Source organism: Trachinotus anak, unplaced genomic scaffold, assembly GCF_046630095.1.
Source record: "Trachinotus anak isolate AG129_WGS33_773 ecotype Australia unplaced genomic scaffold, CSIRO_AGI_Tana_v1 ptg000016l, whole genome shotgun sequence".
NCBI lineage: Eukaryota > Metazoa > Chordata > Actinopteri > Carangiformes > Carangidae > Trachinotus > Trachinotus anak.
In genome coordinates, this window is record NW_027273867.1 from 5,241,389 (window position 1) to 5,267,132 (window position 25,744).

The following is a 25,744-nucleotide window of genomic DNA, read 5'->3' on the forward strand; positions in this document are numbered from 1 at the left end:
GCCTTTATATTTCAAAATCTGGTGAGACACATTTCCTATAGCAGCAAACATTACCTGCTGTGCTTTTGTTTTTTTTCAGGTGTGGATCAATACACATTTGGTGCTCTAGTGAGTATTTGTGGCAGCAGGACAGGTGTATCTTGAGACTTGAAATGAAAAACACTTTATCTACAATAATATTGCAGGTTTTCTGCAATACTGGTATTGTATGATTTTGTTGGGAGGACCTACATTATAATTGAGATCTAATACTGATTTTACGGAGACAGAAAGTTTTTATTATTATTATTTTTTATCATGCACTGCTGTAACAAAATGTCCTTGTCCAACATGAGCAGCATCATCTCCTCAAAGCCCTTAATGTAACAAGATGATGTAAAGTCAGAGACCGACAGTCAGCAGATGGTGTCTCCTCTCTGGAAGAATCTACCCTTTGGCCTCTGAACCGTGCTTCTCCTCCTGACCAATCAGGTGCCTCTGATCCCTGTTGGGTGCACTGGGCCCCCTCCTGCTCCGGCATCTGGTCCTGCATTTGAAATAATGAAGGTAATAATAATGAGCTTAAGTCTCCTCCCATCAGGAAGGCAAGAGGTCAAACTACCTATGGAGAGTTCACACTCAACACATTCCACGAGCAGCTCAAGGATTCATCACCATCATCGTCAGAGAGGTTGCGCTCCTTCCACTTCTGTTAACTTTCGACATTGTTCCGGAGCTGAAGTTAAAGGGCAATTCCAGTTTATTGTAACTTTGCAATAAAGTGTATTAAATTATATAACAATGTTTTCACTAATAGGTAATTGCTGAGATCTGGGAGCACAGCAGCATCACTACAACAAAGCAGGAGTGTAGCCACATTATCTACTACTACTTTATCTGGCGGTAAAACTGAATATGAGTGCAACTTGATGTAAATAATAATCCCTCGCTGCACAAAAAACTGTTGAAACAAGTATAGCCAGTCAAAGTTGAACCAGGAAGTTGGTCTGTAAAAAGTTAAATCGCCACAACCATCTTTTCTAAATACCTTTGGCTAACCTGGCGGCCTGTTTAAAGGGGCTTTTTTTCTGCTGCTGAATGTGTTCCTTGCCAGGATTGGGTGGTGGTGACTGAGATTATAATACCTATAATAATTATAATACCTCCTCTGAGCTGTGCTCCCTCTTCAGGGCAGATTGGAGGCTACAGTGAGTCACTATTTGAAAGTGACAAGATGGGCCGGGGCAAGCTGGTTAGCATGCTAACTTCAGTAGAAGAAAAGGCATGATAGAGTCAAGAGTTAACACTGCTGTTGCTTTCCACCTCTGGAGACAGCTGTTGGTCTCTCAATGTTTCTTCCGGGCTGGTAAATAAACAGCTGTTAAAGCTAACGCTGGTTATGTAGCAATTACAAAACTTACAAATAGCTCCTTTAAGAATCTGATCAACTTTATTTTTCTTTGACTTTGACGTCAATGAGGAAAGAGTTATTGCTCACAGAAATGAAAACTTAATATATAACACAAAGTTGTTGTGAAACTACTGGCCCCTTGGGGGCAGAACTCCACAGCAACCTCAAATGCCTTAACCTTCATAGCTAACTATTGCCAGTTTACACATCCAGTGGACATGAAGCAACATTAGTATTTATTTGTAATCATGTTTCTGAAGAGCTGACATGTGTAACTCCAATACTGACTATCCTTTTAGCTATGTTTTGTTCTCCACCATCTCCTGAGAGAAATATCTGGCTCTTTATCTGGCTCTGCTGCACTACATTCAAAAGCTACTCCCTAACTATCTGTCTGCCATTTGGTGCTGGGCAAGTAGCGTAATGTGAGATTATCAGAGCTTTTTGCTGAAAACAGATGCCTGCTGTGACCAGATGAGAGCAGTGACTGCACCAAAAGAATAAATGTGTGTACCAGCAAATCAAAACAATCTGCTGAAAGATGTTAAAATGCTGCATAGAACTAAGAAGAACCATAGAGTTCCTTCTCAGGCTTTCTCACTATGAGCAACAGTTTTAACATTACAAACATTTGAGCCATTGCTCATATAACAAATTGCTGCCTCGCAGTTGTATGCCTCCATCACTCAGACCAATCTCAGGTTACATCCCTGTTTATCAAGAGTCATATAAAATACTAACCATTTATGTGAGATTTTGCCATAATTATTGTGTGAAGTCTTGTGTTAGGGCTAAAAGGTGTTTTCTGTGGTCACCTTGACCTTTGACCTCTGACCACCAAAATCAGTGGACATTTGTGCCAAATTTGAAGGGATTCCCTTAAAAAACTCCCAAGATACTTTGTTCACAAGGCCAAAACTGCGTTTTGTGAAGTCACTGTGACCTTTCACCTTTCACCTTTGAGCAACAAAATTGAATCAGTTCATCCTTGAGTACAAATGAAATTCCCTTAAGGCATGACTGTTATATCACGTTCACAAGAATGGGACAGACAGATCAACAACCTGAACACATACGGTCTCTGGGCCCGACTGTCATCGGCACTGAGGGATAAAAATATCAATAACACAGGCTTGAATGTTCTTATAAAATGCCTACTGCTGTAACTAGACAAAAAAGTGGGAAAAAACAATAGCCAACAATAAATTAAATCGTATATAAACTGTTGTGGGTCTACTGAAGAGGGATTTCCTCCCAAGTGTCTCCAAATGACTCTTGTTTCCAGCCTATTGTATTTGTCTCTGCTCAATTCCAACTCAATGATGCATGAATCCGATGATGAAGCAGTGCAGGAGTTGTGAGTATCTTGTCTTTCTTTTAAAGGGCCATTTATAATCAACCAGCAGCACAGCCCTGATTCCTTTTCTCTGAGAGGACCAGAGGAGAAGGTCTTTAATGAATCATAGGGGGGTTATTCCTCTGGTGAGATTAATCAATTGAAGGGCTTGATTACGTATCTTCACCATTGGAGTGATTCATCTTTAAACTACGTTGTTTTCTCTTGAGGGTCTTCGCAAGAATATAAAGCAGAGGAGAAATGTGTCTTTACTTTAAATCTTAGCACATCAAGTAAGACTGAGCTTTAGGGTCTCATTCAGAGTTTGAGAGAATGAGGCAGGATGGGACATAGAGGGAAACATGTCTGTCTAACTGAAAACTCCCCAGCTTGTCCTCCTGTAAACAACCACAGCAACAAAACAGAACTTCTGACAGACCACATGGATCGAGAGAGAGACTGATCACGGCCAACTGGAGGACAGCAGAGCCCACAACAAGGCTGAGGACACTCAGAGCTTAGAGGCCCAGAGGAGGGGAAGTTGTAGGGGTGAGGGGCTATAAGGCCTGGGAGAGTCATGCTGTTGCTCCGTTTACAGTTGAAGTCAATTCAGAGATCAATGGAGACGCAGTCATGAAGACTTCAGAGGGAGGCTGCATTGTTGTGGTGGGGTGTTTTACATGAGCTGGCCTTTCATACGAGACAGGACTTTGTTGAGAGCATTTGTTTCTCATTTTCTGCGGGTCCTGGGGATCCATTGCGGTTGTGCACCAAGAGGTTTTTGTTTAAATTTCAAGAGCATAAAGTATTCCATTATGACATGTGGACACATACATGTTGTACAAACTCTGTGGTCAACATACCCAAGTGGGACTGATAGATTATACAATTGAATGCTAATGAAATCCATTTGTAATCTGAGTTTTATTGAGGCTGAACTGAAACGGAATAATTCTAAGTTCTTCTGTACAGAAATATGAACTATGATGATCTAGCTATTGTGCTGATATTTCCATTTTTCAATAGATAAGTGAGGGGAACTCCACAGCTAAAAACCACTGATTCATTCAGTATAGTTGGTTTAGTTTGAAGATTCTGACTTAAAGATTAGAAAGACTGACCACCTCTAATGCACTACTAACTAAGATTTGACATTATTTGCCTTTTCCAATAAGCTCACATAGCCTGTTTGTGATTTACAATGTTTTCCTTCATAACATTAAACATTTCAGAGTATCCATCATGCATAAGTTTGTAGTTCAATTGGAAAGTTGAAGCTAGCAAGCTGGGGTAACTGCCTTCCTAGCCTCTCAGGTTACATCCCAACTAATACATTTTCATTTTTAAAACAGAAAAAAATCTCCATCCAGACGACTGTTTTAGCTCCAAATAAGAAATGACAATCTCTGCACGAAATACTATGGATGAGGAACAGCGGAGGCAGTTGTAGCCTTAAAAAGCTGAATTTAACTGCACAACAGCTGTGACAAGGTCAGTAACGCTTGTGATTCGTTATCCATGTTGCTTTCACCAATCAGGGAGCGACCGGGGGTGTGGACGTAGCCTCAGAGAGGGGAGGGAAGTTAGCCTGGCTTGCTAACATTGTCACTTATTTCCCACTTTCAGTGGTTATTTATAACAGTCTCTTTTTTATGGATCCAGTTGAGGCAAAGGAAAATAACCAGACAGTCAAAGCTCACAGCAATGAGTCGTGTAACCTCAGCACTGTCTGATACCCAGTGACTCAAATCATGTCACCTAGAAACATACAGTCACTAAGACAAGTGAGTGCTGAAATAACCAGTGGGACTAAGCGATGGCTGAACCTGGATGAAAGCCACTGGTGGAACTGAAGTGATTTTATGAACAGTTTTTAATGTTCACCCACACATAATATATGAATGAAATTACTCCAATGTAAGGGGTGCTATTGCAAAATAAATAAAACCCTTAAGTGGTTACAGTCTTGACCAAATAAGTACACCAAGTACTGATTTTATAGTTACATTAATTTCATATTAATTTCAGATTGATTTTTGGACAGACACTGATGTCAGAGAGCAGACAGAGTATCTGAATACAGTTTTAAGTAGAATGGCTGCCCAGTGCAGCACATAACCTCTGCCATGGCCAAACAATCTTATATCTCTGTGAGATACAGATATTATGATCACACACTCATAGATAAATACATTCCTGCAACTGCCCTTTTAACCGGATTGGCACCAAAATTGAATGAGTTCTTCCCTGGTCAATGACCCATCTCTCCACCAAGTTTGATGGAAATTTGTTCAGTACTTTTTGTGTAATCCTGCTGACAATGCGAAGGTAATAAATACTGCGATACAGGTATGTGTGTTTACACATACTGCATGCTATATGTGTGTTTAGCTGTGTTGTTAGCTCTAGCCTTTATGAAAGTGATAAATGGGAGGCCAGTTGGCTTTAATGGGCAGCTGGGCCAGCTGTACCAACTCCTCCTTACTTACATCATCTGGCAAACACAGTCACATTGATCAAGTGAACAGCAGAACAATGGGTAATACCCCGCTGGAACCACTTCTGTGGCTCAGTTGCCACCTCCGCTGACCAGACTGGTTGGACATGATGGATCAGCGGCATACAGGAAGCTGCGTGAACAAATTCATTGATCTCACAAATACGTTCATTGTTAAAAGAAGGGGAAAGAAGAGAAGAGAGGCTCAGCTCGACTTGGTTTCACTGCTCTGTGCCGGGTTTGGTTTTTAAAAGTGGGCCGCCAAATGTAAATCTGAATGTATCAGATGACTGTGTGTTTACTGATGGTAAATGTAAATGATGACATGTGTCCCTGGCTGCGAGAGAGACAGCTGTGTATGTCATACCGTGCCAGTGCAGGGGGGGTAGATGCCACTTTGTCTCTGTCGTCATGCTGCTGTCTGTTGTGGTCGCATTTTTAATGTGTTCAATTCCTCACAGATGTGGCGTTCACTTTTAAGGCATATTCCCTATCATGGCCATTAAACCCATGTAATGGCGCCAAGATGTTCCCAGAGACAGGAGGCATATAAAATAAAGAGGAACATACTCCAGAGGAAGACATTAAAACCGAAAAGAAATACTTTAAATATGTATTCTGCAAAAACCACATGCAGCACAGAATTACAGCAACATGAAGCTGTTAAAGTTTTTAAAACTGCTTCCCCTGAAGAAACCTCAGCGCTGTAACAAATAGCTTGTGGGAATACAAAGACGTGGGAAGCAAAGCTGAAATAAAGACGTGATCTTTTAATCAGATATGTGCAACATACAGTCTGAAAGAACACAGTAATTGGAGCAATTTTTCTGTTTTTAACAAGCCTCTCTTTTGCACAGTTAGTAATGGAGAACGTCTGGATCCATTTGTGGGGTTCCTCTCGATTCATTGCATTCCTGCTGAGACAATTTTGCACAGCCTATAGCAAACAGACCATATATTTTTCAAACAGACAGGCTCATAAAAAGACAAAAAAAAGGCACAGCTCCTAATCCACACTTTAATGAGAGGAAACGGAAGTAATGACATCCAGGGAGTAATCTTTCTTCTTTCTGCTCCACCAATTGACACCAATAACCCGTGGCCGGCTTAATGCCCCGGTTGTGACATGCTGTGTAATAGCAAGTGAAAACTTCTCCTTGGATTTTCTCCCACAGCCAAATATTAAGAATGATGACACTTTACACAAAGGCTGGATCAGAGCGCTCAACTTTGTCATCATGAATGAATCCTATTACGCGGCGGCATAATGGCCGTCTGTGACAACAGAAAGAGAATGACTATCACAAGGCATCTTTCTACGCCGGAGAACAAAGCTTATTTGAGGCGTCTCGCCATCCGAGCTGCCCTTTGTGTCAGCAGGCGATCCTCAATTGTTTTCTCCTTGGCGAGTAAATGCCCGGCTTAATGTGGTTCTGCAGCTCGGGAGGGATGATACCTTCAGTTCAGTCCAAACATCGTGGTTACATTCCTCTCGGCTGTTTTCACGACACACAAGATTACATTTGTACTAAATGGGTCTACAGAGATCATGACCTTCTACAGTTTTATTTTGTCATTCCACATGCGGTAAAATGCTCTCCTGTGTTACAAACACTTCTGGATCGCTATCAGAGGAGCTCGGGGAACATCTTGATGGGATGAAGATACTACTTTGGCTTCCAACAATGGGAGGCTGTTTCAGTTTATCCCTGGGGCTCCTTTCCCCCAGTCCAAATACCTAGATAGCTAACAATTCGGGCAATAAACACTTGGAGGAATGGCAGCTTGCCATCCCCCTGTTTGTAGCATCAAAAGGCCACAGCGAATTGCTTTTGTCGTGTAGCCATTTAGAAAAACAGTGACAACACATATGGCATTTGAGAAAATGTTTTGTTGGGGATTCATTCACTTTAAAACGTGCATGTAAAACATTAGATTTGACCGTCTTGTGACAAACATCTCTGGATTTCATATTTACACTACAAAGAGCCCAACTGTAAAGGTAAAGAGAAACCAGAAGACTGAGAACATATTCTTGTTTCTTTTCACTACCTAACAGGTCAGAGCAAACTGCTGAATGAAACAATGTCGCTGGTGTTTCTGAATCATCTGTATCTTATCATTGAAAAAAAAAAAAAATCCCCTAAACAGAAAAACGTGGAGAGTCAGAGAGCTTTCCTTCAAAGAGCCTCCGGAGCGGCTGTTGTCTTTAAGGAGGGAGGGAGATTGCTTTCAGCAGCCTCAGCCCAGGACTGGTTCTCATCATTTTGACAATAAAAAACTCAAGGAGTTAAAACAAAGCAACGTTTCATGAAAAAAAAAAAAAAAAAAGATGAGGGGGCTAGGAGATTTCCGCTGGTCTGTGCTGAACTGTCTCCCCCATCCTCCCCCCCACCCCCCCTTCCAATCCAACAGCCAGAGAAAAGCAGAGTGGTGATTTTAAGGGAGAGCTTTAGTGAAGCTTTCGGGGGCTTAATTCCTCTCTGGCACCCTGGGGCTGAAGGAAGAAGGGACCAAAGGGCTTGAAATGGTTCAAAGATGAATGAGTGATTGTGCTTTAAGTTCCCAGAGATTTGTTTTTTTGTAGTGTCAGGATTTTATTGCAGCGTTTTGTTGCCTTACTTTTTTTTTTTTTTTTTTTTACAGGCTAAATATGAGGACAAGATCTGACACAGAGCACTGAATGGAAGTTCGCCAAGTAGAAAATGAGTTCGGTCCAGATCACTAAAATGATCAGTAAACAATACCAAGCTGACTTTAGGCACTTACTGTTGCTTTTGTGTGAACATAAACAGCAGGCAAGGATATTAGAAATAACTGTATTCATAACATTTGTGTCCTTAGAGCAAAGAAATCCAAGATATTAGTTGTGCAGGGGGGATACATGGGCAGTGCATGCTTTAATCAACAAGGCTGGAAGATTATTAACACTATTGTATTCATATATTTACAGATAAATCTGTACAATTTTTACATTTTCCCTACTGATAAATGCATTAGAAAAGAGTCATAAGAAAATACACCAGAGGTGATTGTCCTGTCACACGTCAGCGCTCGTGGAGACCTGTGACAACCTGGGGTCAGAGTCGATCTCGAAGCGGTAGTGGTAGCCTTCCCACACCTCCCTGCAGGCGTCCCTCATGTCGTAGATCCGCTTCTTGATCCCCTTCCGGTTGAGATAAAGTACAAATAGGAAGATGAGGCCTATGAAGCCCAGGACGATGCCCAAGAAGACGTAAGAGGTCTGCAAAGCAAGGTCTGCCCCTGCATCCCTCTGGTGGCACCCCAGAGTCAACGTGCCCACAGCGAGCATGGAAGTGTTCCTCATGCCGGCTGGGAAGGCGCACACGAGGTCGTCTGCGTTTCTAATGCGTCCCTGTGACCTGTTGAGCCACAGAGCGAAAGGTTCAATTCCACATGTGCACGTGAACGGGTTTTCCCCCAGCAGAAGATCAGCTCCGGGCAGGGAGTCCAGCTCTTGCAGGCCCTCCTCAGGCAACGTCTTGAGGGCGTTGAGTGTGAGGTCGAGCTCCTCCAGGCGCTCCAACCCCGAGAAGGTGGAGTTGTGGATGGCCACCAGGGAGTTGTTGGAGAGCTGGAGCCGTCGCAGGCTGGTCAGGTGGGAGAAGATGCGTGAGGGTAAAAAGATGAGGCTGTTGTCAGACAGGTCCAGTCCCTGCAGGGCCCCCAGGGAGCTCCAGCGGAAAGACGTGGCCAAGTCCATCACGGAGGAGTGGTTGTAGAGGGCTCGGCTCAGGTTAAGCTCCCGCAGGGACTGGTTCGGGACGGTGAAGGCCTCGGGGTGAATGACTGCCATCTGGTTGTTGCTCAGATCCAGAGAGCGAAGGCTGCGGAGTCCGGCAAATGTGTGAGATTCCAGCTCGGAGATTCTGGATTTGAAGACACCAAAGAGACGTCAGGAAAGTTTAGAGACTTCTACTACTGTTAGTACTTCTTAAATATTACTGTGGATCGAAACTGAAATAACACTGTTGTTTTAATAAACCTTAAACCCACTAAAGCCCCAATTTCAAGTGTCATATGACAAAAATCATGACATAAGTTTAACTGCTGACCAAAAATAGTATCTTGTCATTGAGACAAACTGTTCAGACATTATCTTAAAGCAATAATTATCCTTGGATTTCCCATAATATGTTTGCTGTGCTTCACAGTAATGACAAAAAGGCGCAGCGGTGTCCAGGAGAGTCTTACCTGTTATTACTCAGGGACAAGTTGGTCACATTATCCAGACCTTTGAAGGACTCCGCGCCGATGCGACTGATTTGATTCCCGGTGATGAACAGATTCCGGGTGTATCCGGGGATCCCGGTCGGGACAGTCCGCAGGTCTTTGGAGACGCACTTCACGGTGTGAGCCGCCTCCGAGCACTCGCAGCGCGGAGGGCACGACGCGTGGACGCGGCAGAGGAGCGCGCAGATCACAGTGCAGCGCAGTAGATCCAGCATGTTGGAGAAGTGAGGAGGCGAGCAGCACGGACAGCCACACGGGAGAGAAAAGGGGGATAGATGGAAACGATCAGCTCCTCCGAGACGTCATTATCATGCGCTGTCCCGGCTGGGAATGCGCCTCAACTTTGCATCTGTGCGGAAAGTGTGGCCGGGAGGCAGGGTCTGATTTCCATGAGAACAGAGGCAGGGGTCGTGCTGATCAGAGGGGGGTGCTTGATCCTTCGCCGTGGCAAAGCGGGGCGTCGCTCCTTCTCTAACAATGAAGTTAAAAGCACCATCGACTATAGTCCGGTGATCCGGAGGGGAGGGGCTTCTCTCCTGCCTCTCGGCCTCGAGTGGAGACTGTGGATTTTCTCTACACATGCACAGTCCTTCACCTGAGCCTGAAGCCAGACCCGGGCTTTATGAGCATAGAGCAGATTGAAATAAAACAAGCGAGAATTCAGTGTTTTGAACAATAAAAGTGAGAAAAAGTCTAATTCAGTTTATTAACCACGTTTTCCTGGTCTCATCAGCCATAGTATTATTTTATTAGAGGTTTCTAAATGCAATGACTGCCGTAGTTTCACTACTCATGTTGAAGCTGATGTCCCAGGTCATTCCCATCTACCCAGGTGGTAAAGGTGGGGGAGGGGTGCAGACCTTTGATCCCCCTGCTCTTGAGTGCCATGATACTCTTCAGGATAATGGCCCCTGAGTGGGACTTGGTATCAAAGCATGTGACGGCTTTCCCTTCCTTAATGTTTATTCTGACAGATGATAATGATTATTACAGGAATCACTTCAGAGTGTGTTTATAGAAACTTGCAGAGGAGGAGGGGACTTTGCCTTTCATGGCTCAGAGAGCCTTGAAATCCTAACATCATCCCTCCTGCTGACAGCCTGATGAAACACAGTCATCATAATTCAAGGACGGAAATTCAATTTAAAAGAAAGAGAAACAAAAAAAACAAAAAAACTCCAACAAATTTCTACAATAATAGACATCTTTATTGGTATTATATCTGTAAGTCATAAACACATTCAGAGTTCACACAGTCATTTGCAGGAGTCTTAAAATTCCCAATGGGCCATATGATCTGCAGCATAAAAGATATTTTGGGGGATTAGAGACACAAAAGAGGGTTTGGAAAATTGCAGACTGGTATAAGTATTGATAGTGGCACTAATAATAGCATCCCAACTGTCTTTTGTCAACGGTCTGAATCGCTGGGACCACAGGTCTCCACATTCCTGGACCTGGCTCTTGGATACTACAAGGCGCCGAAGCAGGCAACATCGAAACCCATTCAAATGATCCCCGGTGAATATTGCATTCTCACACATGCACTCCAGTTAAAGGACTGGTGTATTATTTATCAATCTGTCTTCCTAAAATATACATAGGCCTATATATTTCTGTCAGAAGCAGTGAAATGACAATGTTCATCAGGTGATCTCAAAGGGCTTTTCATTCACAGCTCGAGAACGTGATGAATGAGCTGATTCACTGGAGAACAAGTGACGTATTCAAGGACACAGTCTGGCTCCTGTTTTTTCTGACGTGTAGCTCAATCACAGGGAACCAAAGACGTTTTCACTTTCTACGAGTGGAAGTTTGGACAGATGTAGTTTAGGCATAATGAGAATATTTCCACATTTCTTTTTTTTTTTTAAACACATGCTACTTTTAGTAACAGCACTCTGAATGCGAGGATACCAGTCGGCTTACTTGTATCTCAAGTCCAATGATTTGAATTTTCCAAAGACTTAAAACATACATATTTGAGACTTTTCACTTCTCAACACTAAGTACAAGTGACATAGCTTTAAAATATTCCCAAAACAGTGCATTTTTATACAGACTATTTCCACTTTTTCAAATTGAGGTCAGGTTCTCCGTTTCTTTCTTTGTTTCCTCCTTTTAATGCTTTGAGAAAACAACTCTGCAGCTCTCGTCTACATCATCTGGAGCTACGCACAGCACAGGCCAATGCGTCCAATCAACATTAACTTAGGCAGGCCTGTTACACTCTAATTTATTATTTATTCTTCTGAGAATTTACTAGCAAATCACATCAAACTCTGCATAAAGAGATTAAGATAAAGATATGGAGTAATAAACATAGAACTCAATCAGTAGGCAGGTGGCTGCAATGAAATGCAGCTGATTATTAATCAAGAAGCCACAGTATGAGTCAAACATGAACAGTCTTTGTCAGACTCTCATATATTCTTGCATGCATGCAATACACACATGCCGGCATGCAATCACAGGTTCTCTCTCCACGCACGCACGCACGCACGCACGCACGCACACACACACATGCACACTCACTGCAAGGCAGAGATGATATGCAGAAACAAAAATGACAGTAAATTATTCAAAGGAGAAATCTGTAGAGCGATCAAGTTTGCAAAGTATGTAAAGAGCACCTGGAGTACAGTGTAATGTGTGTTCAAATATTTACAGGCAACATGGGTGAAAGACACACAAGAGGCCAACGAATATCTGCTCCCAGCAGAAGCTCAATGAGGAGAGCACGGTGTAGAAAACTGGCACTGCGCTGGCCCTCCTAGCATCAAGCCCTTGCTACAGCCGATCTTGGTCGAGGCGCTCACACTCAGGATGACATCTCCTCTGGATTATTGCAGGATGTTGGCCGCTACGTGTCAGAGCTTTGTGAAACAGCCCTGACATTTCACAGTGACCTTCGAATCTGATCTGCAGAGGTGGAAAACAGCAGGAGCGACGCTGATCAGGCGCTGAGGGAGGGAGGGGGGAACTGGGGATATTCAGCAGGGGTTGGCGAGCGTGAAAAAAACCTGAGGATCCTGGCTACCTGCTGCTTCTGGCAGCACCGTGGACAAAGAGAGGGCCCGACACTTTTTTCTGTTTGATTGCAAACAATGAAGGGATTTGAATCTACTCAACGAAAGCCATGGCAACGGATTTCAAGTGCCAACCATCGTGTGGAATTAAAGTTTTTTTTTTTTTAACGCATCAAAAACAGCTGAACATATAACACATAAGGGACGTGTGAGCGAGGTTGTTTTGAGGCACTGGGCACTTGCTTCTTCCCATAAATTCACAATTAGTGATGAAAAACAAAACAATTACACCAGGTTTCAGAACTCTGACATCAACAGGCTTTTCATTCGCTAACTTTGGAATCATTGATGAGCTGTTCCACTGAAGAACAAGCTCCATGTTGAAGGACACAGTTTGAGTTGGTCTCACATTCTCCTACATTTGGCACAAGTGTAGAAAACCAAAAGGAGCGTTTACTGTTCTGTTGGTTTCTCTAGGTATTTTCCACAGCCACATTCACTGAGGTTGCTACAATCATTGCACAGCTGATCTGTAGTTAAAGGTATGAAAACATTGATCGTAAACCTACTGAAGTAGTACCATGAGGTGATTACGTGTGTAATGCATGTCGAACGTATCTCTGAGAAAATATTTCTTTTTTTTTTTTCTTTTTTTTTAGAAGACGCAAATTTTCTGATATCCTCCAGAGTTAATCTGAATACAAGTAAGAAAATGCACAAAAATACAAACTGCTCTGGCATATTTCAGCTGCAGTAGAAGAGCTACATTAGATCAAGCATGAAATGCAATAAATTCCCTAGAAAGGCATCTAATTGATTTAACATGTTTGTGCTCCCTGGTATAAACATGGCATCCTGGAAGCACTGAATCATGGGATTGCACTCCCAATCCATTACAGAGTAAGATCATAAAAATCTGAAAGCAAGGCATGGATGTGTTTCCTTTCATCGATGTACAGAAATACGGCTACACACTTTCTACACTCTGCAGGTGGCCATGGCTTAAACCTGCTTTCAACAATTATAATCCATTAAGTGTGTTTGTATGGTCCTGGTATTTGTGGAGGGTGGGTGGGTGGGTAGGTGGGGTGTTCAGTCACTTCTCTCTAAATAACTGAATTTTAATGAATTTCCGTCACCACTTCCAGCTTCAGCGCTGGAGTAATGCCAGTTGCAGGCCGCCCCGAACCAAGCCTGCGTTGGTAGACGTGTTGGACATTCCTGTTCAACGGTCCCTCGGAGGCGAGTGGTCCTCATCTCCTCGGTTACTTTTGCTTGACACCGTGTGATGCCCCCCGCCGCCCGTTTGCTGTTTCAAAGGTCAAACCCCCATGTCCGACCTTGCGGGGGTTCCACTGTGTCCCCAACCTGCCTCCCAGGTCACCGGAGGTTGAGGGCCAGGGCCACTGTAAGGATGATGCCCATCAGCATCAGGAAAGGCAGCCAGGTCTTCAGAAAGCCTGCACAGCTGGACCAGGTGAGGAAGAGAAGGGTGAGGGCGAGTACAGACGTGGAGACAAAAACACAAACAACCCCTCCTCCACCGTCCTGATCGTGCTCAAGTCAACAAAACCCTGAGCTTGCTGTAACCATGGCAACAGTTGTTTCAGTATGACATTACTATCCCATTTGCCCCCGCTGAGAGGCTGGGAAATCAGACATGAAATGATTTGTATGATGCACCAGGACATCCGGTGAAATCTGTGCCTGTGTGAAGTTCAACACTAAAATGAAATTAAACAAAGCCTGGAGTTAAACTGTACAGATGCCTGGTCCAGTCTTTAAACGAGAGTCTTAATTCTTAAGTGTCTGGTTGGTTTTTAGTCCACGTGGATGCATGATGATGGTGAATAGTTAATAGCTGAGAAATATTTTTCAACAACCTCCAGAGACTCTGTGGGATGTGTAGTCCATTCCTGCAACTATAAAGAGCCTTTTGGAGGAACGTCCTATATACTGGTAATACTTGGAGAATCAGGACTCTCTCCCTCTCTCTCCCTCTCTCTCGATCATGCTCGAGCCCCTGGGATCCCACTGAGAAACCTCATTCACAAGCTTTAGCCCTGTTTCTTATCAGTGCACTGAAGAGAGCAGCTGGAGTTTATAGGGCTGATGCTAAAATCAGCTTTTTGAGGTGGACAACATTCAGGTATTTTTGGACTCAGGATGACAATGAAACTCCTACTTAGTGACTCTTGTTTACTTTGTCTCCTCACAACTAGATCACCTCATGTGGCTAATGAGCCAAATAAAGTCTGAAGGCTACAACACATTTTTGGACACCCTGTATTAATGAGAACATCCTCTCATAGTTATCAGCTATTGATTCATTTCAGATCCAATTTATTATCAGCATATCAGTCATAAGACTGGACTGAACTGGACTGTGCTGGACTGGACTGTGCTGGACTGTGCAGCATCCAGACTTGCCTGTGATTTTGTGTATGAAAAAATAAAACCATTCAAAGTAAGTCCTCTTTCTGTTTTGGTTGAGGCAAGTCTGCTGTCATGTTATGTCTTACACACAGGCTGCATAGTGAGAGCAGCTGCAGCAGCTTCACTCCTCCATCTGTGTCTACACAGGGTGCGTTCAGGCTCAGTACTGAGTGTAGGCCACCAGTGTTTTGACAGTCACTGTAGTTACATGCGTAAAATGAGAGAAAATAAACTTGAAGCTTAAAATATGCTTCAGTTTGTGGCTCCACTGTTAGAATCCAGTGACATATGAGCCACAGCTCAGCCTGCACAGACAGATGTTTTGATGAAAATGAAAGCACATCTGTTCTTTCAGACACACGTGACACAAACAACTAAAAAGATGATTAAAAACCCAACCTTCCACCATCACTCAGCCACCCTCCCTGTAGTCTGAACATTAATGCAGTTTTCTCCTCCATCTATCAGTCTAACCTACCTGACATGTTTTCCATGGATCAGAGCGAGGAGGCAGAGGTTGACCATGTTCCACGAGGTACTGTTTTCATATCGCATCAGGTTCAGAGCCATGGCAACATGTGAGTGACAGTTGTCACAGCAGAGGTTGTGCTTTGGAGAAAACAAGAATACAAGTTCTTACTGGTCTGTTCATTTTTATAAAGTAAATAAAGAACATGTTCACAGATCTACTTATTACCATCCTGTGCTTATACTCCTCTGAGGCATCGTGCACCGCCGTGTCCCAGGCGTTGGAGCCGCTAGCGTAGACTTTGCTAACGTCGAGCATCCAGTATCTGCAGTCAATGAGAATAATAAACTGTAGTGCTGCATGAAAACAGGTCTGACGGATTGTAGCGATATGTTCACGGGAAAATCAGTGCAACAGTACGATCACAGCATCCTAAAGATTTTCATTCACTTACTTTGTTGGTCTTCCAAAAGCCATGTTGTCTTCCTGCAAGAAGAGAAACTGTTTAATGTCATCCATCATTTCAAAACAGTCCCAGTGATCCTTGGTTTAATCTCGCCTCGTCTCAACTGCAGCCAGATGAAAACATCAGGTCCAAAGTTGAGCAGCAAATGATTTGGTTGTAAAAATGTTTTTCAGTTCAATTTTCAAAGACAACCTGTGCCTTCAAGATGTGATCAACACATGAGCACTGACACTCTTTAGAAACTGGAATATGTAGTTTAGATGGTTTAGCATTAAGACTTTAGGAAATGTGCCTCACATCCTGTTTGTCTGAATTCACCATCAACTGTCTGTGTGAAGAGGCCAAACGCTGATTTCAGCACCTCTATGTGGACGAACAGGTTCTTTTCTATCTGTAGTGGAGAAGCCTTTAAACATAATTTTATAGAAGAAATTTTATAGGACATTTAAAGGAGAAACTTGAGAAGTTGTTAAATGGTTAAACATTTCCATTAGCAGGTTGGCCTGAAAATGGCTCTATACAGCACATCTCAACAAATCAGAGACCTACAATGTCCACCCTCCTCAAATCAGACATACTGAGCTGGTTTTAGAGGCCCTGTTCAGACCTGGTGTTAACATGCGTCTTCAGTGACCCGATCACAAGAGGTCAGCTTCAAGCCCATCAGTTCACACCTGGCATTAAAATGCATCTCACCTGACCACTTGTGATCAGATCTCACTTCCTCGCTTTAAATGCAAATAAACACGTCTGCGTTGTTGTTTTTTGGCCTGGGACGTGTTTGCGTTCACACTGCTAAAAGAACGTGGTCACATGTGACCCAGACCACCTCTGAACGTGGTCTGAGTGATCAGATCTCAAATGCTTCCTCAATGGATCTTAGGTTGCTTTGACACCTGAACTTAGAGCTGTCCACTTGTGATCGGATCACCCTAAATGGATGTGAATACCAGGTCTGACCAGGGCCAGAGTCCTGGATAGCAGTTGTGTTCTGTTTAAAATGCAGCCCCATCATTCATATGAATGGGACCACTGCTTTGACACAGAGGGAGGATGTTCGAGAGCCCGGCAAGGAAACTTTAGTTTGCAACAACACAGCACAACATCATCCAGCAAGCCCGTGGCACTGCCCAATCAAATTCATGCGTTACAAGTGCACTTTGTAACACGAAAGCCATATTTCTGCTGTTTATCTTGTGGTTGTCATGACGAAAAATAAAAAGGCTGCTGTCATGATGACCTTCCAGAGCTGGAACAGACCACTGTGAAGTGTTTCAGTCCCATCGATTTATCACTCACGCTGCTTGCGAGAGACAAACAAACAAAAGTGAGCGTTGTGTCACATTTTAGGCAAAAAATGTAAGGGTTTCAAACAATGAGCAAAAGAAAGCAGAGAGCAAAGAAGTGATTTATACAGCGGGAGTGGTTCCAGAAACTTCTTTTGACATTTGGAAACACTTGTTCTGCTGTAAAGCAGAGTTACCACTGGAATCTATTGTAAGTGACTGTAACTGCCATTCTCTAAGGAGCAAGTTTTTTAGAGTCTGTGTTCAAGCTGAAGTGGTGAGTGTTTGATATTCAAAAGCTAATACTCATTATATACATTTACATGGAGCCTTATATCATAATTATAATCGGTTTAAAAGCCCAAACAGAGTAAATATAAAGTGATCAAATCAAAAACTGTACCATCCAGTAATCAGGATAAATCAGTAATTTATCCTGATTACTTTCTGGCTGTGTTGTTTTTTTTTTTGGTTTTTTTTGTTTGTTTTTTTTGCACATGCCCTCCATCTTGATGTAAATGCATCAGGACGTACGTTTCCCTACACGACGTGTTCATCACTTTAACGCACGTCAAACAGCTGTTCTTAGAATATGTGTCAGCGCCTGTAAACACCAGGCTGCATTAAATCACATCCCATATAAACAGTTGACCCAAAACTTTCAAAAACAATGAAACAATTGCATGTAACAGCAGCTATTGTCTGACGACACAGACAGACTTTCTGCATCTGTGGACTTTTCTCCAGATGTGCACACATGCACGTGGTTCCATTCATATACTACAATTGATGAAGGTGTGAATTGGTCTTTGTTTCGCCTCCGCTGTGCACTGGGTTTAATTGCACATACAGGCAACAATATTTCCTCAGAATCAACTTGTGCAAACCACAGTCATTACTCACTGAGACAAAGTAAGGCCCAGCAAAGTCCCGGATGATTCCTGTGGAAGTGCAGATTCCCATGTGACCAATGAATGGAAGCAGCCATCTGAATTAAAAAAAAAAAAAACATTCAGAGTTAACATTATAATATAAAACAAGCATTTCTGTGACAAATAAAAACAAAAAACAAAAAAGATAAAACACACATAAAAATTTTTGTGGTCACAAAGTTATCTTTGGCCAAGTCAATGTAGGACAGAGGAGGCAAGTCTGAGACGCCTACATGTTCAATATACAGCTCTCATTAACCTTATTGCATTTGGAGGCAAGGCTCAAATGCATGTGTAGCATAAATGTGTTGCAGAGCAGGGGCAGTAACGCTCATCGCACTTTTACCAAAACATCCTCTCGGGTGGTTTATACATTCAGATTGTGACAACAGCTCTCACATACTCATGTTTACAACATAACAAACACATGAGTGTGCAGGCCTCCGTTTGATCGGGTTATGTAACAAGGACATTTAGGAAAAAGCTGTGTTCCTGTTGTTAAATTGGACTGGTGTGATAATAGATAAAAGAAAGCAGAAGCAACACACACACACACACACACATACTTGTACTTCTATCTTTGTGAGGACACTCACTGACATAATGCATTCCCTAGCCCCTTACCCTAACCTTAACCATCACACCTGAGAGCCTAACCCTAACCCTGACCCTGACCTTAACCTAAACCTAATTCTAACCATAACTCTGAAACCAAGTCTTAACCCTCAACACGTGATTTGAAGGTGTCTCAAAAAGTGAGGACCGATCAAAATGTCCTCACTCTGTTAGTAAAATACTTTTTTTGGTCCTTACTATGTAGCAAATACAAGCACACACACACACATACACACACACATTACAAGATCCACTGTTCTAGGTTAAAGGTCTCACTCAAAAATGACAGTATGACTTTGGCACTTCCGTGTAGTTTTGGTTGAAGAGTGTTAAAACACTTGAGTTAGCAGATACAAACGGTATCACAGTATCTTGACATTACTACAGTGAGGACATTAAACTTTATAACACTGTAATAATGTTCTTTAAGGCCGACTTAAGGCTTAGCCTACAACTCTAAGTTCTGTTAAACTGTGTTGAGTTGCTTCGTTTGTCATTTGTTGTTCACTTTGTGTTAATATTCTTTCTAAATGTTGTTAGTTATGCAGCGAAATACATTTGTATTTCAGATTAAAGTCGTGAAATTTAAAGTATTCTTAATCCGTGTTCGTGATTCGGACTCTTTTTTAACAGCAAGGACGTTTTACTACAACACATTATTGAAAGGAAATCAGCAACAGGATGGTAGTGTGCGTCTGCTAGCTAGCTAAGCTAGTAGAGCTGTCACTTGCTCTCCCGTCCTGAGCTTCTGCTCTAAAGCCGACCCGCACACCGGCGGCGGTAACTCACGATAACACGGGGATAGGTGTCCACACAATACAGTAAGGATAGCGACTGATCTCTGGGTTAATTTTCTCTGATGCTATGTGGTAATTCCTCATGGTGTCTTTTTCAACAACATCCGCCATCATCAGCTGTGGAAAATGAACTTCATTTGTCCCACAGCTGAAGCAGCTGCGTCAAGCCACAGACACGGAACAAGGTCGGAAAATGTGCGATGTTAGCTTCAAAATAAATCACACAACACAAAACACATTCATTGTGGTAACAAATGAAAAAAAAACGAAGGTGCGAGATCTACACAGTGTGAATACTCAGAGATATAGATTTACATATAGGGGTAATCATAACAGAAAATACACAAGGGATTTTTTTATACCTAACGAAGAAAGATGTAGCAGTTGAATATGTTTTACTTTGAAAGGTACAGCCGGAAGCTCTTTCTCTTATTCAATCTAACTTGACACGCTCGTGTTGCTTGGCAGCAGAAGCAGCTTCCGGGGTCTGTGCGGGCCAGATGTGGATATGTAACACAATTGTTTCTCATAGACTGACAAAGACTACTTGAAAATGAAGAAACATTTGGTGCAAAGCTGCATTCAAGGCTTTTCTAGAATTTAGCTTTACCTAAAAAAATTAAGTAACAAATTTAATTTATCAGAATTGTGAGTATCAAATATTAGTGTCTATTACAGAACATTAGGCTATTTCAGCCAATCAGAGGGATCTCTGGGTGGTTTTTGTCGTAACTGACAGTACACATGGGCTTACAGCATAATAAATAAAACATGTACAACAATCCTGTGTTCAGAGTTCTTTACTCATATTTTACAACAGTCAAATCATGTCATTAAAACAAGAAGTTGACTGAACCATTAGTTGATCAACATACAATTTTTCTGTTTAAGTCATTTTTCAGGCAAAAACAGGAAACATGGATTCCAGGTTGTTCAAAGTGAGGATTTGCTTCTTTTCTAAGTTTTACCTCACTGTAAATTGATTGTTGATTGGACCAAACATGACAACGTAGATGTCACCTTGACCTTTAGGAAACTGGGATGGGTATTATGTTCTATATTCTAACATTTTATAGATCAAACTTGACCAATGAAGAAGATATTCAGTTGGTAGTGAAAATAATCATTAGTTGCAGCACTAATCCTAATGTTTCTGACCTCACGTGTCAAGAATCAACATCTAGAATGTATGACCTCTGACATATGCTACTTTTTTATTTCATCTTTTATTTTTGTATGTAATACCTCCATTTACTTGTTCAGGCTGTAAAGATAAGAGATTATCCTCTGTTGAAGGTGTTATGACCCAAACAGGCTGAGGACCACTGGGAACAATTTAAAAATAGCATTCGTGAAACCTTGACTGCCTCTGCCCCAACTTCAGGAGAGAAGACAGTATAAAACTATATATTATAGGATAATGACATCATATTATATCAATTACCCTAAAGTAACACTAAACTATGACACCAATAACCATAGATTAACCACCCAACACAAACAGACTCTCTCTCGTCAGTCACCAGGCCCCATTGTTCAATGTCACTTTGTGACAGAAACAGAAAGTTAGTGCCTCATCTGTGATTGTACTACTGTATATGTCCAATAAGAAACTTTCAAATTTGTTTACACTGTAGTCCAAATCTTGAATAATGTCTCATCAATTAAGTGCAAGTTTTGAGTTTGATTTAATTCTACCACAAGTGCTTTAATGGGACTTCTATGCAGTTTATTGCAAACAGCCTCTATTTGTTTTCATGCCAGCACAGAGAGAGCTCTCCAGCACGGCGGAGGTGGAGGGCTGCAGCTATCGAAGGAGTTATCTATGGCAATGGTGGAAATGGAAACAAAGATGAGCCCAGGGGATCTGCCGGGGCTCTGTGTACTCTATACTATGTCCTATTAGATGTGACAGGTGATATATTGTGCGAAGGGCAAAAACAAACTACTCAGCAAAAGCAGGCAGACATTGATAAACGAAGGCACACTGGACTCATGATCAGGGAGCTGAGGGAATTCTCCGGCAAATGCCACCTCGATATCTGGCTGAGCCATCCAACCCAATTAGGCCAGAGGATGTGTTGCTTTAAGGACTGTAACTCAGTGACGTGTTATCCATTTCAGTCAAAGGTTTGAAAAGTAAAATGTCAAGTGTCTACTAGTCCCCACTTCAGCTCCCTAGACTGTGATTACCCAGCTAAGAAATGAATTCAGGGTCAAATTCTACACTTTTAGAAACACATCTGAGAGTGTGAATTTATCAGCAGTGTTTTGTAAAAGAGTAAAGACGTTAAACAGTTGTATTTCCTCCTGGTTAAATGAGATGCTTATTAAAGGGAGAGAAATCACCCCCCAAACAGTCATTTTAAAGCTACACAGCACTTTCCCAACATAACACCATGTCACTTAAAAAGCTCCCAGGGGTGAACTGCTTTTCATTAAAGGCAAATGAAACCTTGTGAGTCTTTACAAAAAACCACACACACAAATACAACTCCCATAATGACTCTACCCATTGACTGAGTGTAATCTGTTGAATTGTGAAATTGATTTTCTGTTGTATTCAGTACAGTCCGCTAAGCTTAAAATTTTGCATTACTGAGGACAAGAGGGAGGTCATTACAACTTAACCCACAGTTTACATTGTGTGAATCCCACCTGGCAAATGGCCCCGAGACCCTGGACCCAAAGGCCCCGGGGTCAGTGTGTTGCAATGGTGGTGATTTCACTAACTGATTATTTTGTTAAGGAATTTATAAAACTACAGTAGAACATAAGACGAAATAACAAGTGCCAAGAAAATGGCAGGTCCTGCATGTTAACCTAAAACTGAGAGTGTAGATTGCGTGAATATGAAGTTATAGACCCAGAGTTATTTCAGTTCGTATTGTGCTCATATGGTGCATATTCCAAAATAAATGATCATGAAGTAATTTACCAAATATAAGTCACATACCAAACGTGGGGCAGTGTATTATCACAGAACAGGAGCAATGCCTGCTTTCTGCAGCTCTGGGAAAAATGAAATGAGGATTATGATTATCTATAAATGGCAGGAAATATCTTGATAGTAAATGAAGTGTGAACATCCACTTGTCGATTGTCTTAACTGCCTCTCCTGTTCACGAAGTGAAAACAATCAAATGGCATTTGTTCTTTTCTGCATGGTGAACTATCTGCTCTGACCAGCAAGGTTAAAACAAATGAAACACTGCCCCTCTGTGGATTAGCTGGAGAGTTACTGGGCAGGATGAGTGGGACTCCTGGGCTGTGGTGGACACCTCGATGGACAACATCATGAGGTTCAAAGAAAGAAGTGAAGAAGAATTGATCAGGACTTATTGAAAGGAAACTGCAGTGTTAAGAGAATCTGACTGCACTTTAAACCAACTTTATTTATAACACATGGAAGACAGGCACAGTGACTAACTCAATGGTGTAGGCCTATAATTCAGGTAGGCCAAGGTTTCCTCCTGAGAGAGGATGTTTTCACTTTATACATTTACCCATCAATTACTCATAGGAGGCAACAACACAATTGAATTATTGGAAATAAATACAAAAGCAAAACAAACACAATTAAAACGTTGGAATAAAATCACATGAAAGGAATACACAAGTGGAAAAAGTTGAGCCATTAAAATAATAATTGCATGAAAATAAGAATTGAGCAAGGGGCCAGAAGATAACTACGAAGAGTTTCCTGGCATGGGCACTTATGACCTACTTCATTTATATGTTAAGTTGAAAAAAATCTTTTTTTAGTGCATCCACAATGGGAGGATTTAGTGAAATAACATTTACGTAAGTAATATTTTGTTATGATGATGTTATTGTTAAGTTCAATATGCTTGTTCTTGAAGATGACTCCTGACTTGATCTGAAAAAGAGGAAAATCTATGTTTATGGATTTGCAGCTCAGCTAATCATTTAAGAATTTCCATAAATTTTGAATCATGTCTGAGGCATAAAATTAGTGCTCTGTTGTTTCTACATTTACATGGGACTGCCAGTTTGTTGCTGCTGCAAGGAATGATGGGATGGCATTATCTCCTTTCCTTTTGTAAAGGATGGTCTGGTGTATCCTATGCTAAAGGATATAAGATAGGCAGCACTGAAGCTCCTCCCCTCAGCTTTTAGAGTCTTGGACCAGCTCTTCTTGAGGCTGCTGCTCAGACACTTCTGGATCATTTCACTCAGTCAGGAAGCAAAAAAAAAAAAAAAAAAAGGACTTTTCAGCCTCAGCCCCTTAACAGTGTTTCAGTGAAGTATAAACAGACATCATTCACTTTAGGGGGAAACAGGTAGAACAAGTTACAGAGATCTGTGTACGACCTGCAGAAGACCTGCTGGTGAAGACAAAACAAAACACCTGGATCCACCCAGAGATGTGACTGGATTACCGTGTTTTCTGTGTTTCTGTGTTTTTATCTCACAACTTTCTCATGTCCTTACTTATTTGAGACTATTTTCTCACTAAACATATTTTGTTACTAGTTATATGGCTGTATATATAATTTCATACCTTTTTCCATCCTTAACTGTGTAGCAGATGCTCAAAATGTATATCATGTTCCAGATTTTTACTTATGTATGTATGTCTTCTTGTATATCTGCCACTGTGACACTTCAATTTCCATGAGTGGAATCGATAAAGTTAATCTTATTGTCTGTATAAATGTTTAGCTATTATTTAATGCACATTAATGTATGTAATGTATGTAACTGAGTGAATTGTTTTCCAATCTATGTCTTCAATTTAGTGAAATATTTTCATAATTAAATCAACAAATTTCCAATTCACACAATCTCACACAGTAGAACAAAATATGGAAGAACAGGCTGAGTCAGTGATGCATTGAGAAGTACAACTCAATATGCAGTGATAAAAAAAACAAAAAACTAAAACACAATAAATGAATCAAAACACAGCAACAGATTGAATGAATGGATGAATATGATGACAATAAAAGGTTAAAAAGGCCTGAAATAGCAAACGGCGTTATTAAGCAAGTCAGTGTGGTTAGCAACAGGAAGTGTGTACTCGTAAGGAGATAAACAGTCAGAGAGAGGGTGGAGTGACAGAGCGAAAACCTCAAGCTCAGTAGATCGATGTGTGTTTATCAGAGGCCGTGTGTCTATATTTAAAACTGTGAAGAGAAACAGAGTCAGTGCTGGTGTGAATGTTACCCTCTCAGAGATCCTCCCAGTTGACTGATGGTAAGATAATTCATATTTTGTAGATAATAGACAGTAAATGATCAGTTTTACTGTTTGAGATGCCTAAAAACTGAAGCTGGTTTCACAGATTCCACTTGTTCTAGACTTAGATCTTTGTGTTTCAGACTTCATTTAACTTTAATTTTAAGAACAGAAATATTTCACTAATCTTAATCACCACTGAGGCTTTTCAAATGAGCCTCATCCATTGCTTTAGATGCAACTGTAGCTTTAATTCCTCAGTGTGGAAATGACTCACTACTTTAACATCACGCAGCTGCTCCTATCAGCAGGTTACATATCTTAATAGGGCCAGTTTTTCACATGTGATGTGTTTATAAGGTTCCTTTGATGAAATCCTTCCTGTGCAGTAAAACCGCCGGAGCCAAATTTAATCTGTGTCATTGTAAGTGGACCAGAGTCTGTGGTGTCTGGAACACTGTGAACTAATTTCCTCCAGGACAGGAGAGAAGTGTTGATTACTGCCAACACTTTGTGGGAAAACAGTTAGAATTGCTCTTTAATTGCCGTTTCTGACATTATTTCAGTGAAATGTGCAGTCAGAGGGGGACGATCTTATCTGTGGCGATGCTTCCTCCTTCCTCTTTCTGTCATCCTGCAGACGACTGAGACCATTCTCTCTTACACAAACTACGTCTATACATCTCTGTGGCGTGCTGGGGTGCTGGCATCAGAGCAAAGGATGCCGACAGACTGAATGAACTCATCAAGAAGGCTGAGTCTGTTGAGGCTGGTCACAGCGGAGGAGGTGGCTGAGGACAGAACTCTGGCTAAACTGTTGAAAATCAGTGTCCCCCACCCCCTCCGCAACACTCTGGGCAAACTTAAGAGCACATTCAGCAACAGACTCATACAACTCTGCTGCATCAGGGACCGTAACATTCCTGTCCAAGTGCATTCAGTCTCTATAGCACATCTTAATAATTCACAGAAACACTCTGCACTTTCACTCTTGCACATCGGTGCATATACATAAACCTATTTATAAATATCTGT

General features: G+C 41.8%; 2 protein-coding genes across 3 annotated transcripts; both read right to left on the reverse strand.

Moving 5' to 3' along the window:
* Window positions 1-300: 300 nt before the first annotated feature.
* On the reverse strand, window positions 301-19,670 carry tmem222b (transmembrane protein 222b). Of its 2 annotated transcripts, none has more exons than XM_071499997.1 (6): window positions 19,500-19,670; window positions 18,067-18,151; window positions 15,866-15,897; window positions 15,640-15,736; window positions 15,421-15,551; window positions 301-526 (listed from the first exon to the last, which is right to left on the reverse strand). In XM_071499997.1, exons 1-6 carry the CDS (start codon window positions 19,619-19,621, stop codon window positions 427-429), a joined length of 567 nt encoding a protein of 188 aa, XP_071356098.1. In that variant the 5' UTR covers window positions 19,622-19,670; the 3' UTR covers window positions 301-426. The 2 variants fall into 2 exon arrangements, with proteins under 2 accessions (XP_071356098.1, XP_071356099.1); XM_071499998.1 differs by lacking the exon at window positions 301-526 and adding an exon at window positions 13,138-13,974 and having other exon boundaries at window positions 19,500-19,666.
* Window positions 7,796-9,943, reverse strand: tpbg1b (trophoblast glycoprotein 1b). Its single transcript, XM_071499996.1, has 2 exons — window positions 9,439-9,943; window positions 7,796-9,113 (listed from the first exon to the last, which is right to left on the reverse strand). Exons 1-2 carry the CDS (start codon window positions 9,690-9,692, stop codon window positions 8,264-8,266), a joined length of 1,104 nt encoding a protein of 367 aa, XP_071356097.1. The 5' UTR covers window positions 9,693-9,943; the 3' UTR covers window positions 7,796-8,263.
* Window positions 19,671-25,744: the final 6,074 nt, after the last annotated feature.

Bases quoted from the DNA above. Each gene is read 5' to 3' on its own strand.
- tpbg1b (XM_071499996.1), bottom strand. From the start codon at position 9,692: ATGCTGGATCTACTGCGCTGCACTGTGATCTGCGCGCTCCTCTGCCGC. The intron at 9,114-9,438 runs GTAAGACTCTCC...CTTCAAATCCAG, and splicing joins TTGTCCCTGAGTAATAACAG to AATCTCCGAGCTGGAATCTC.
- tmem222b (XM_071499997.1), bottom strand. From the start codon at position 19,621: ATGATGGCGGATGTTGTTGAAAAAGACACCATGAGGAATTACCACATA. The intron at 15,898-18,066 runs GTGAGTAATGAC...CTCTTCTTGCAG, and splicing joins CTGGGCCTTACTTTGTCTCA to GAAGACAACATGGCTTTTGG. The intron at 15,552-15,639 runs GTAATAAGTAGA...TTTTCTCCAAAG, and splicing joins AGGAGTATAAGCACAGGATG to CACAACCTCTGCTGTGACAA.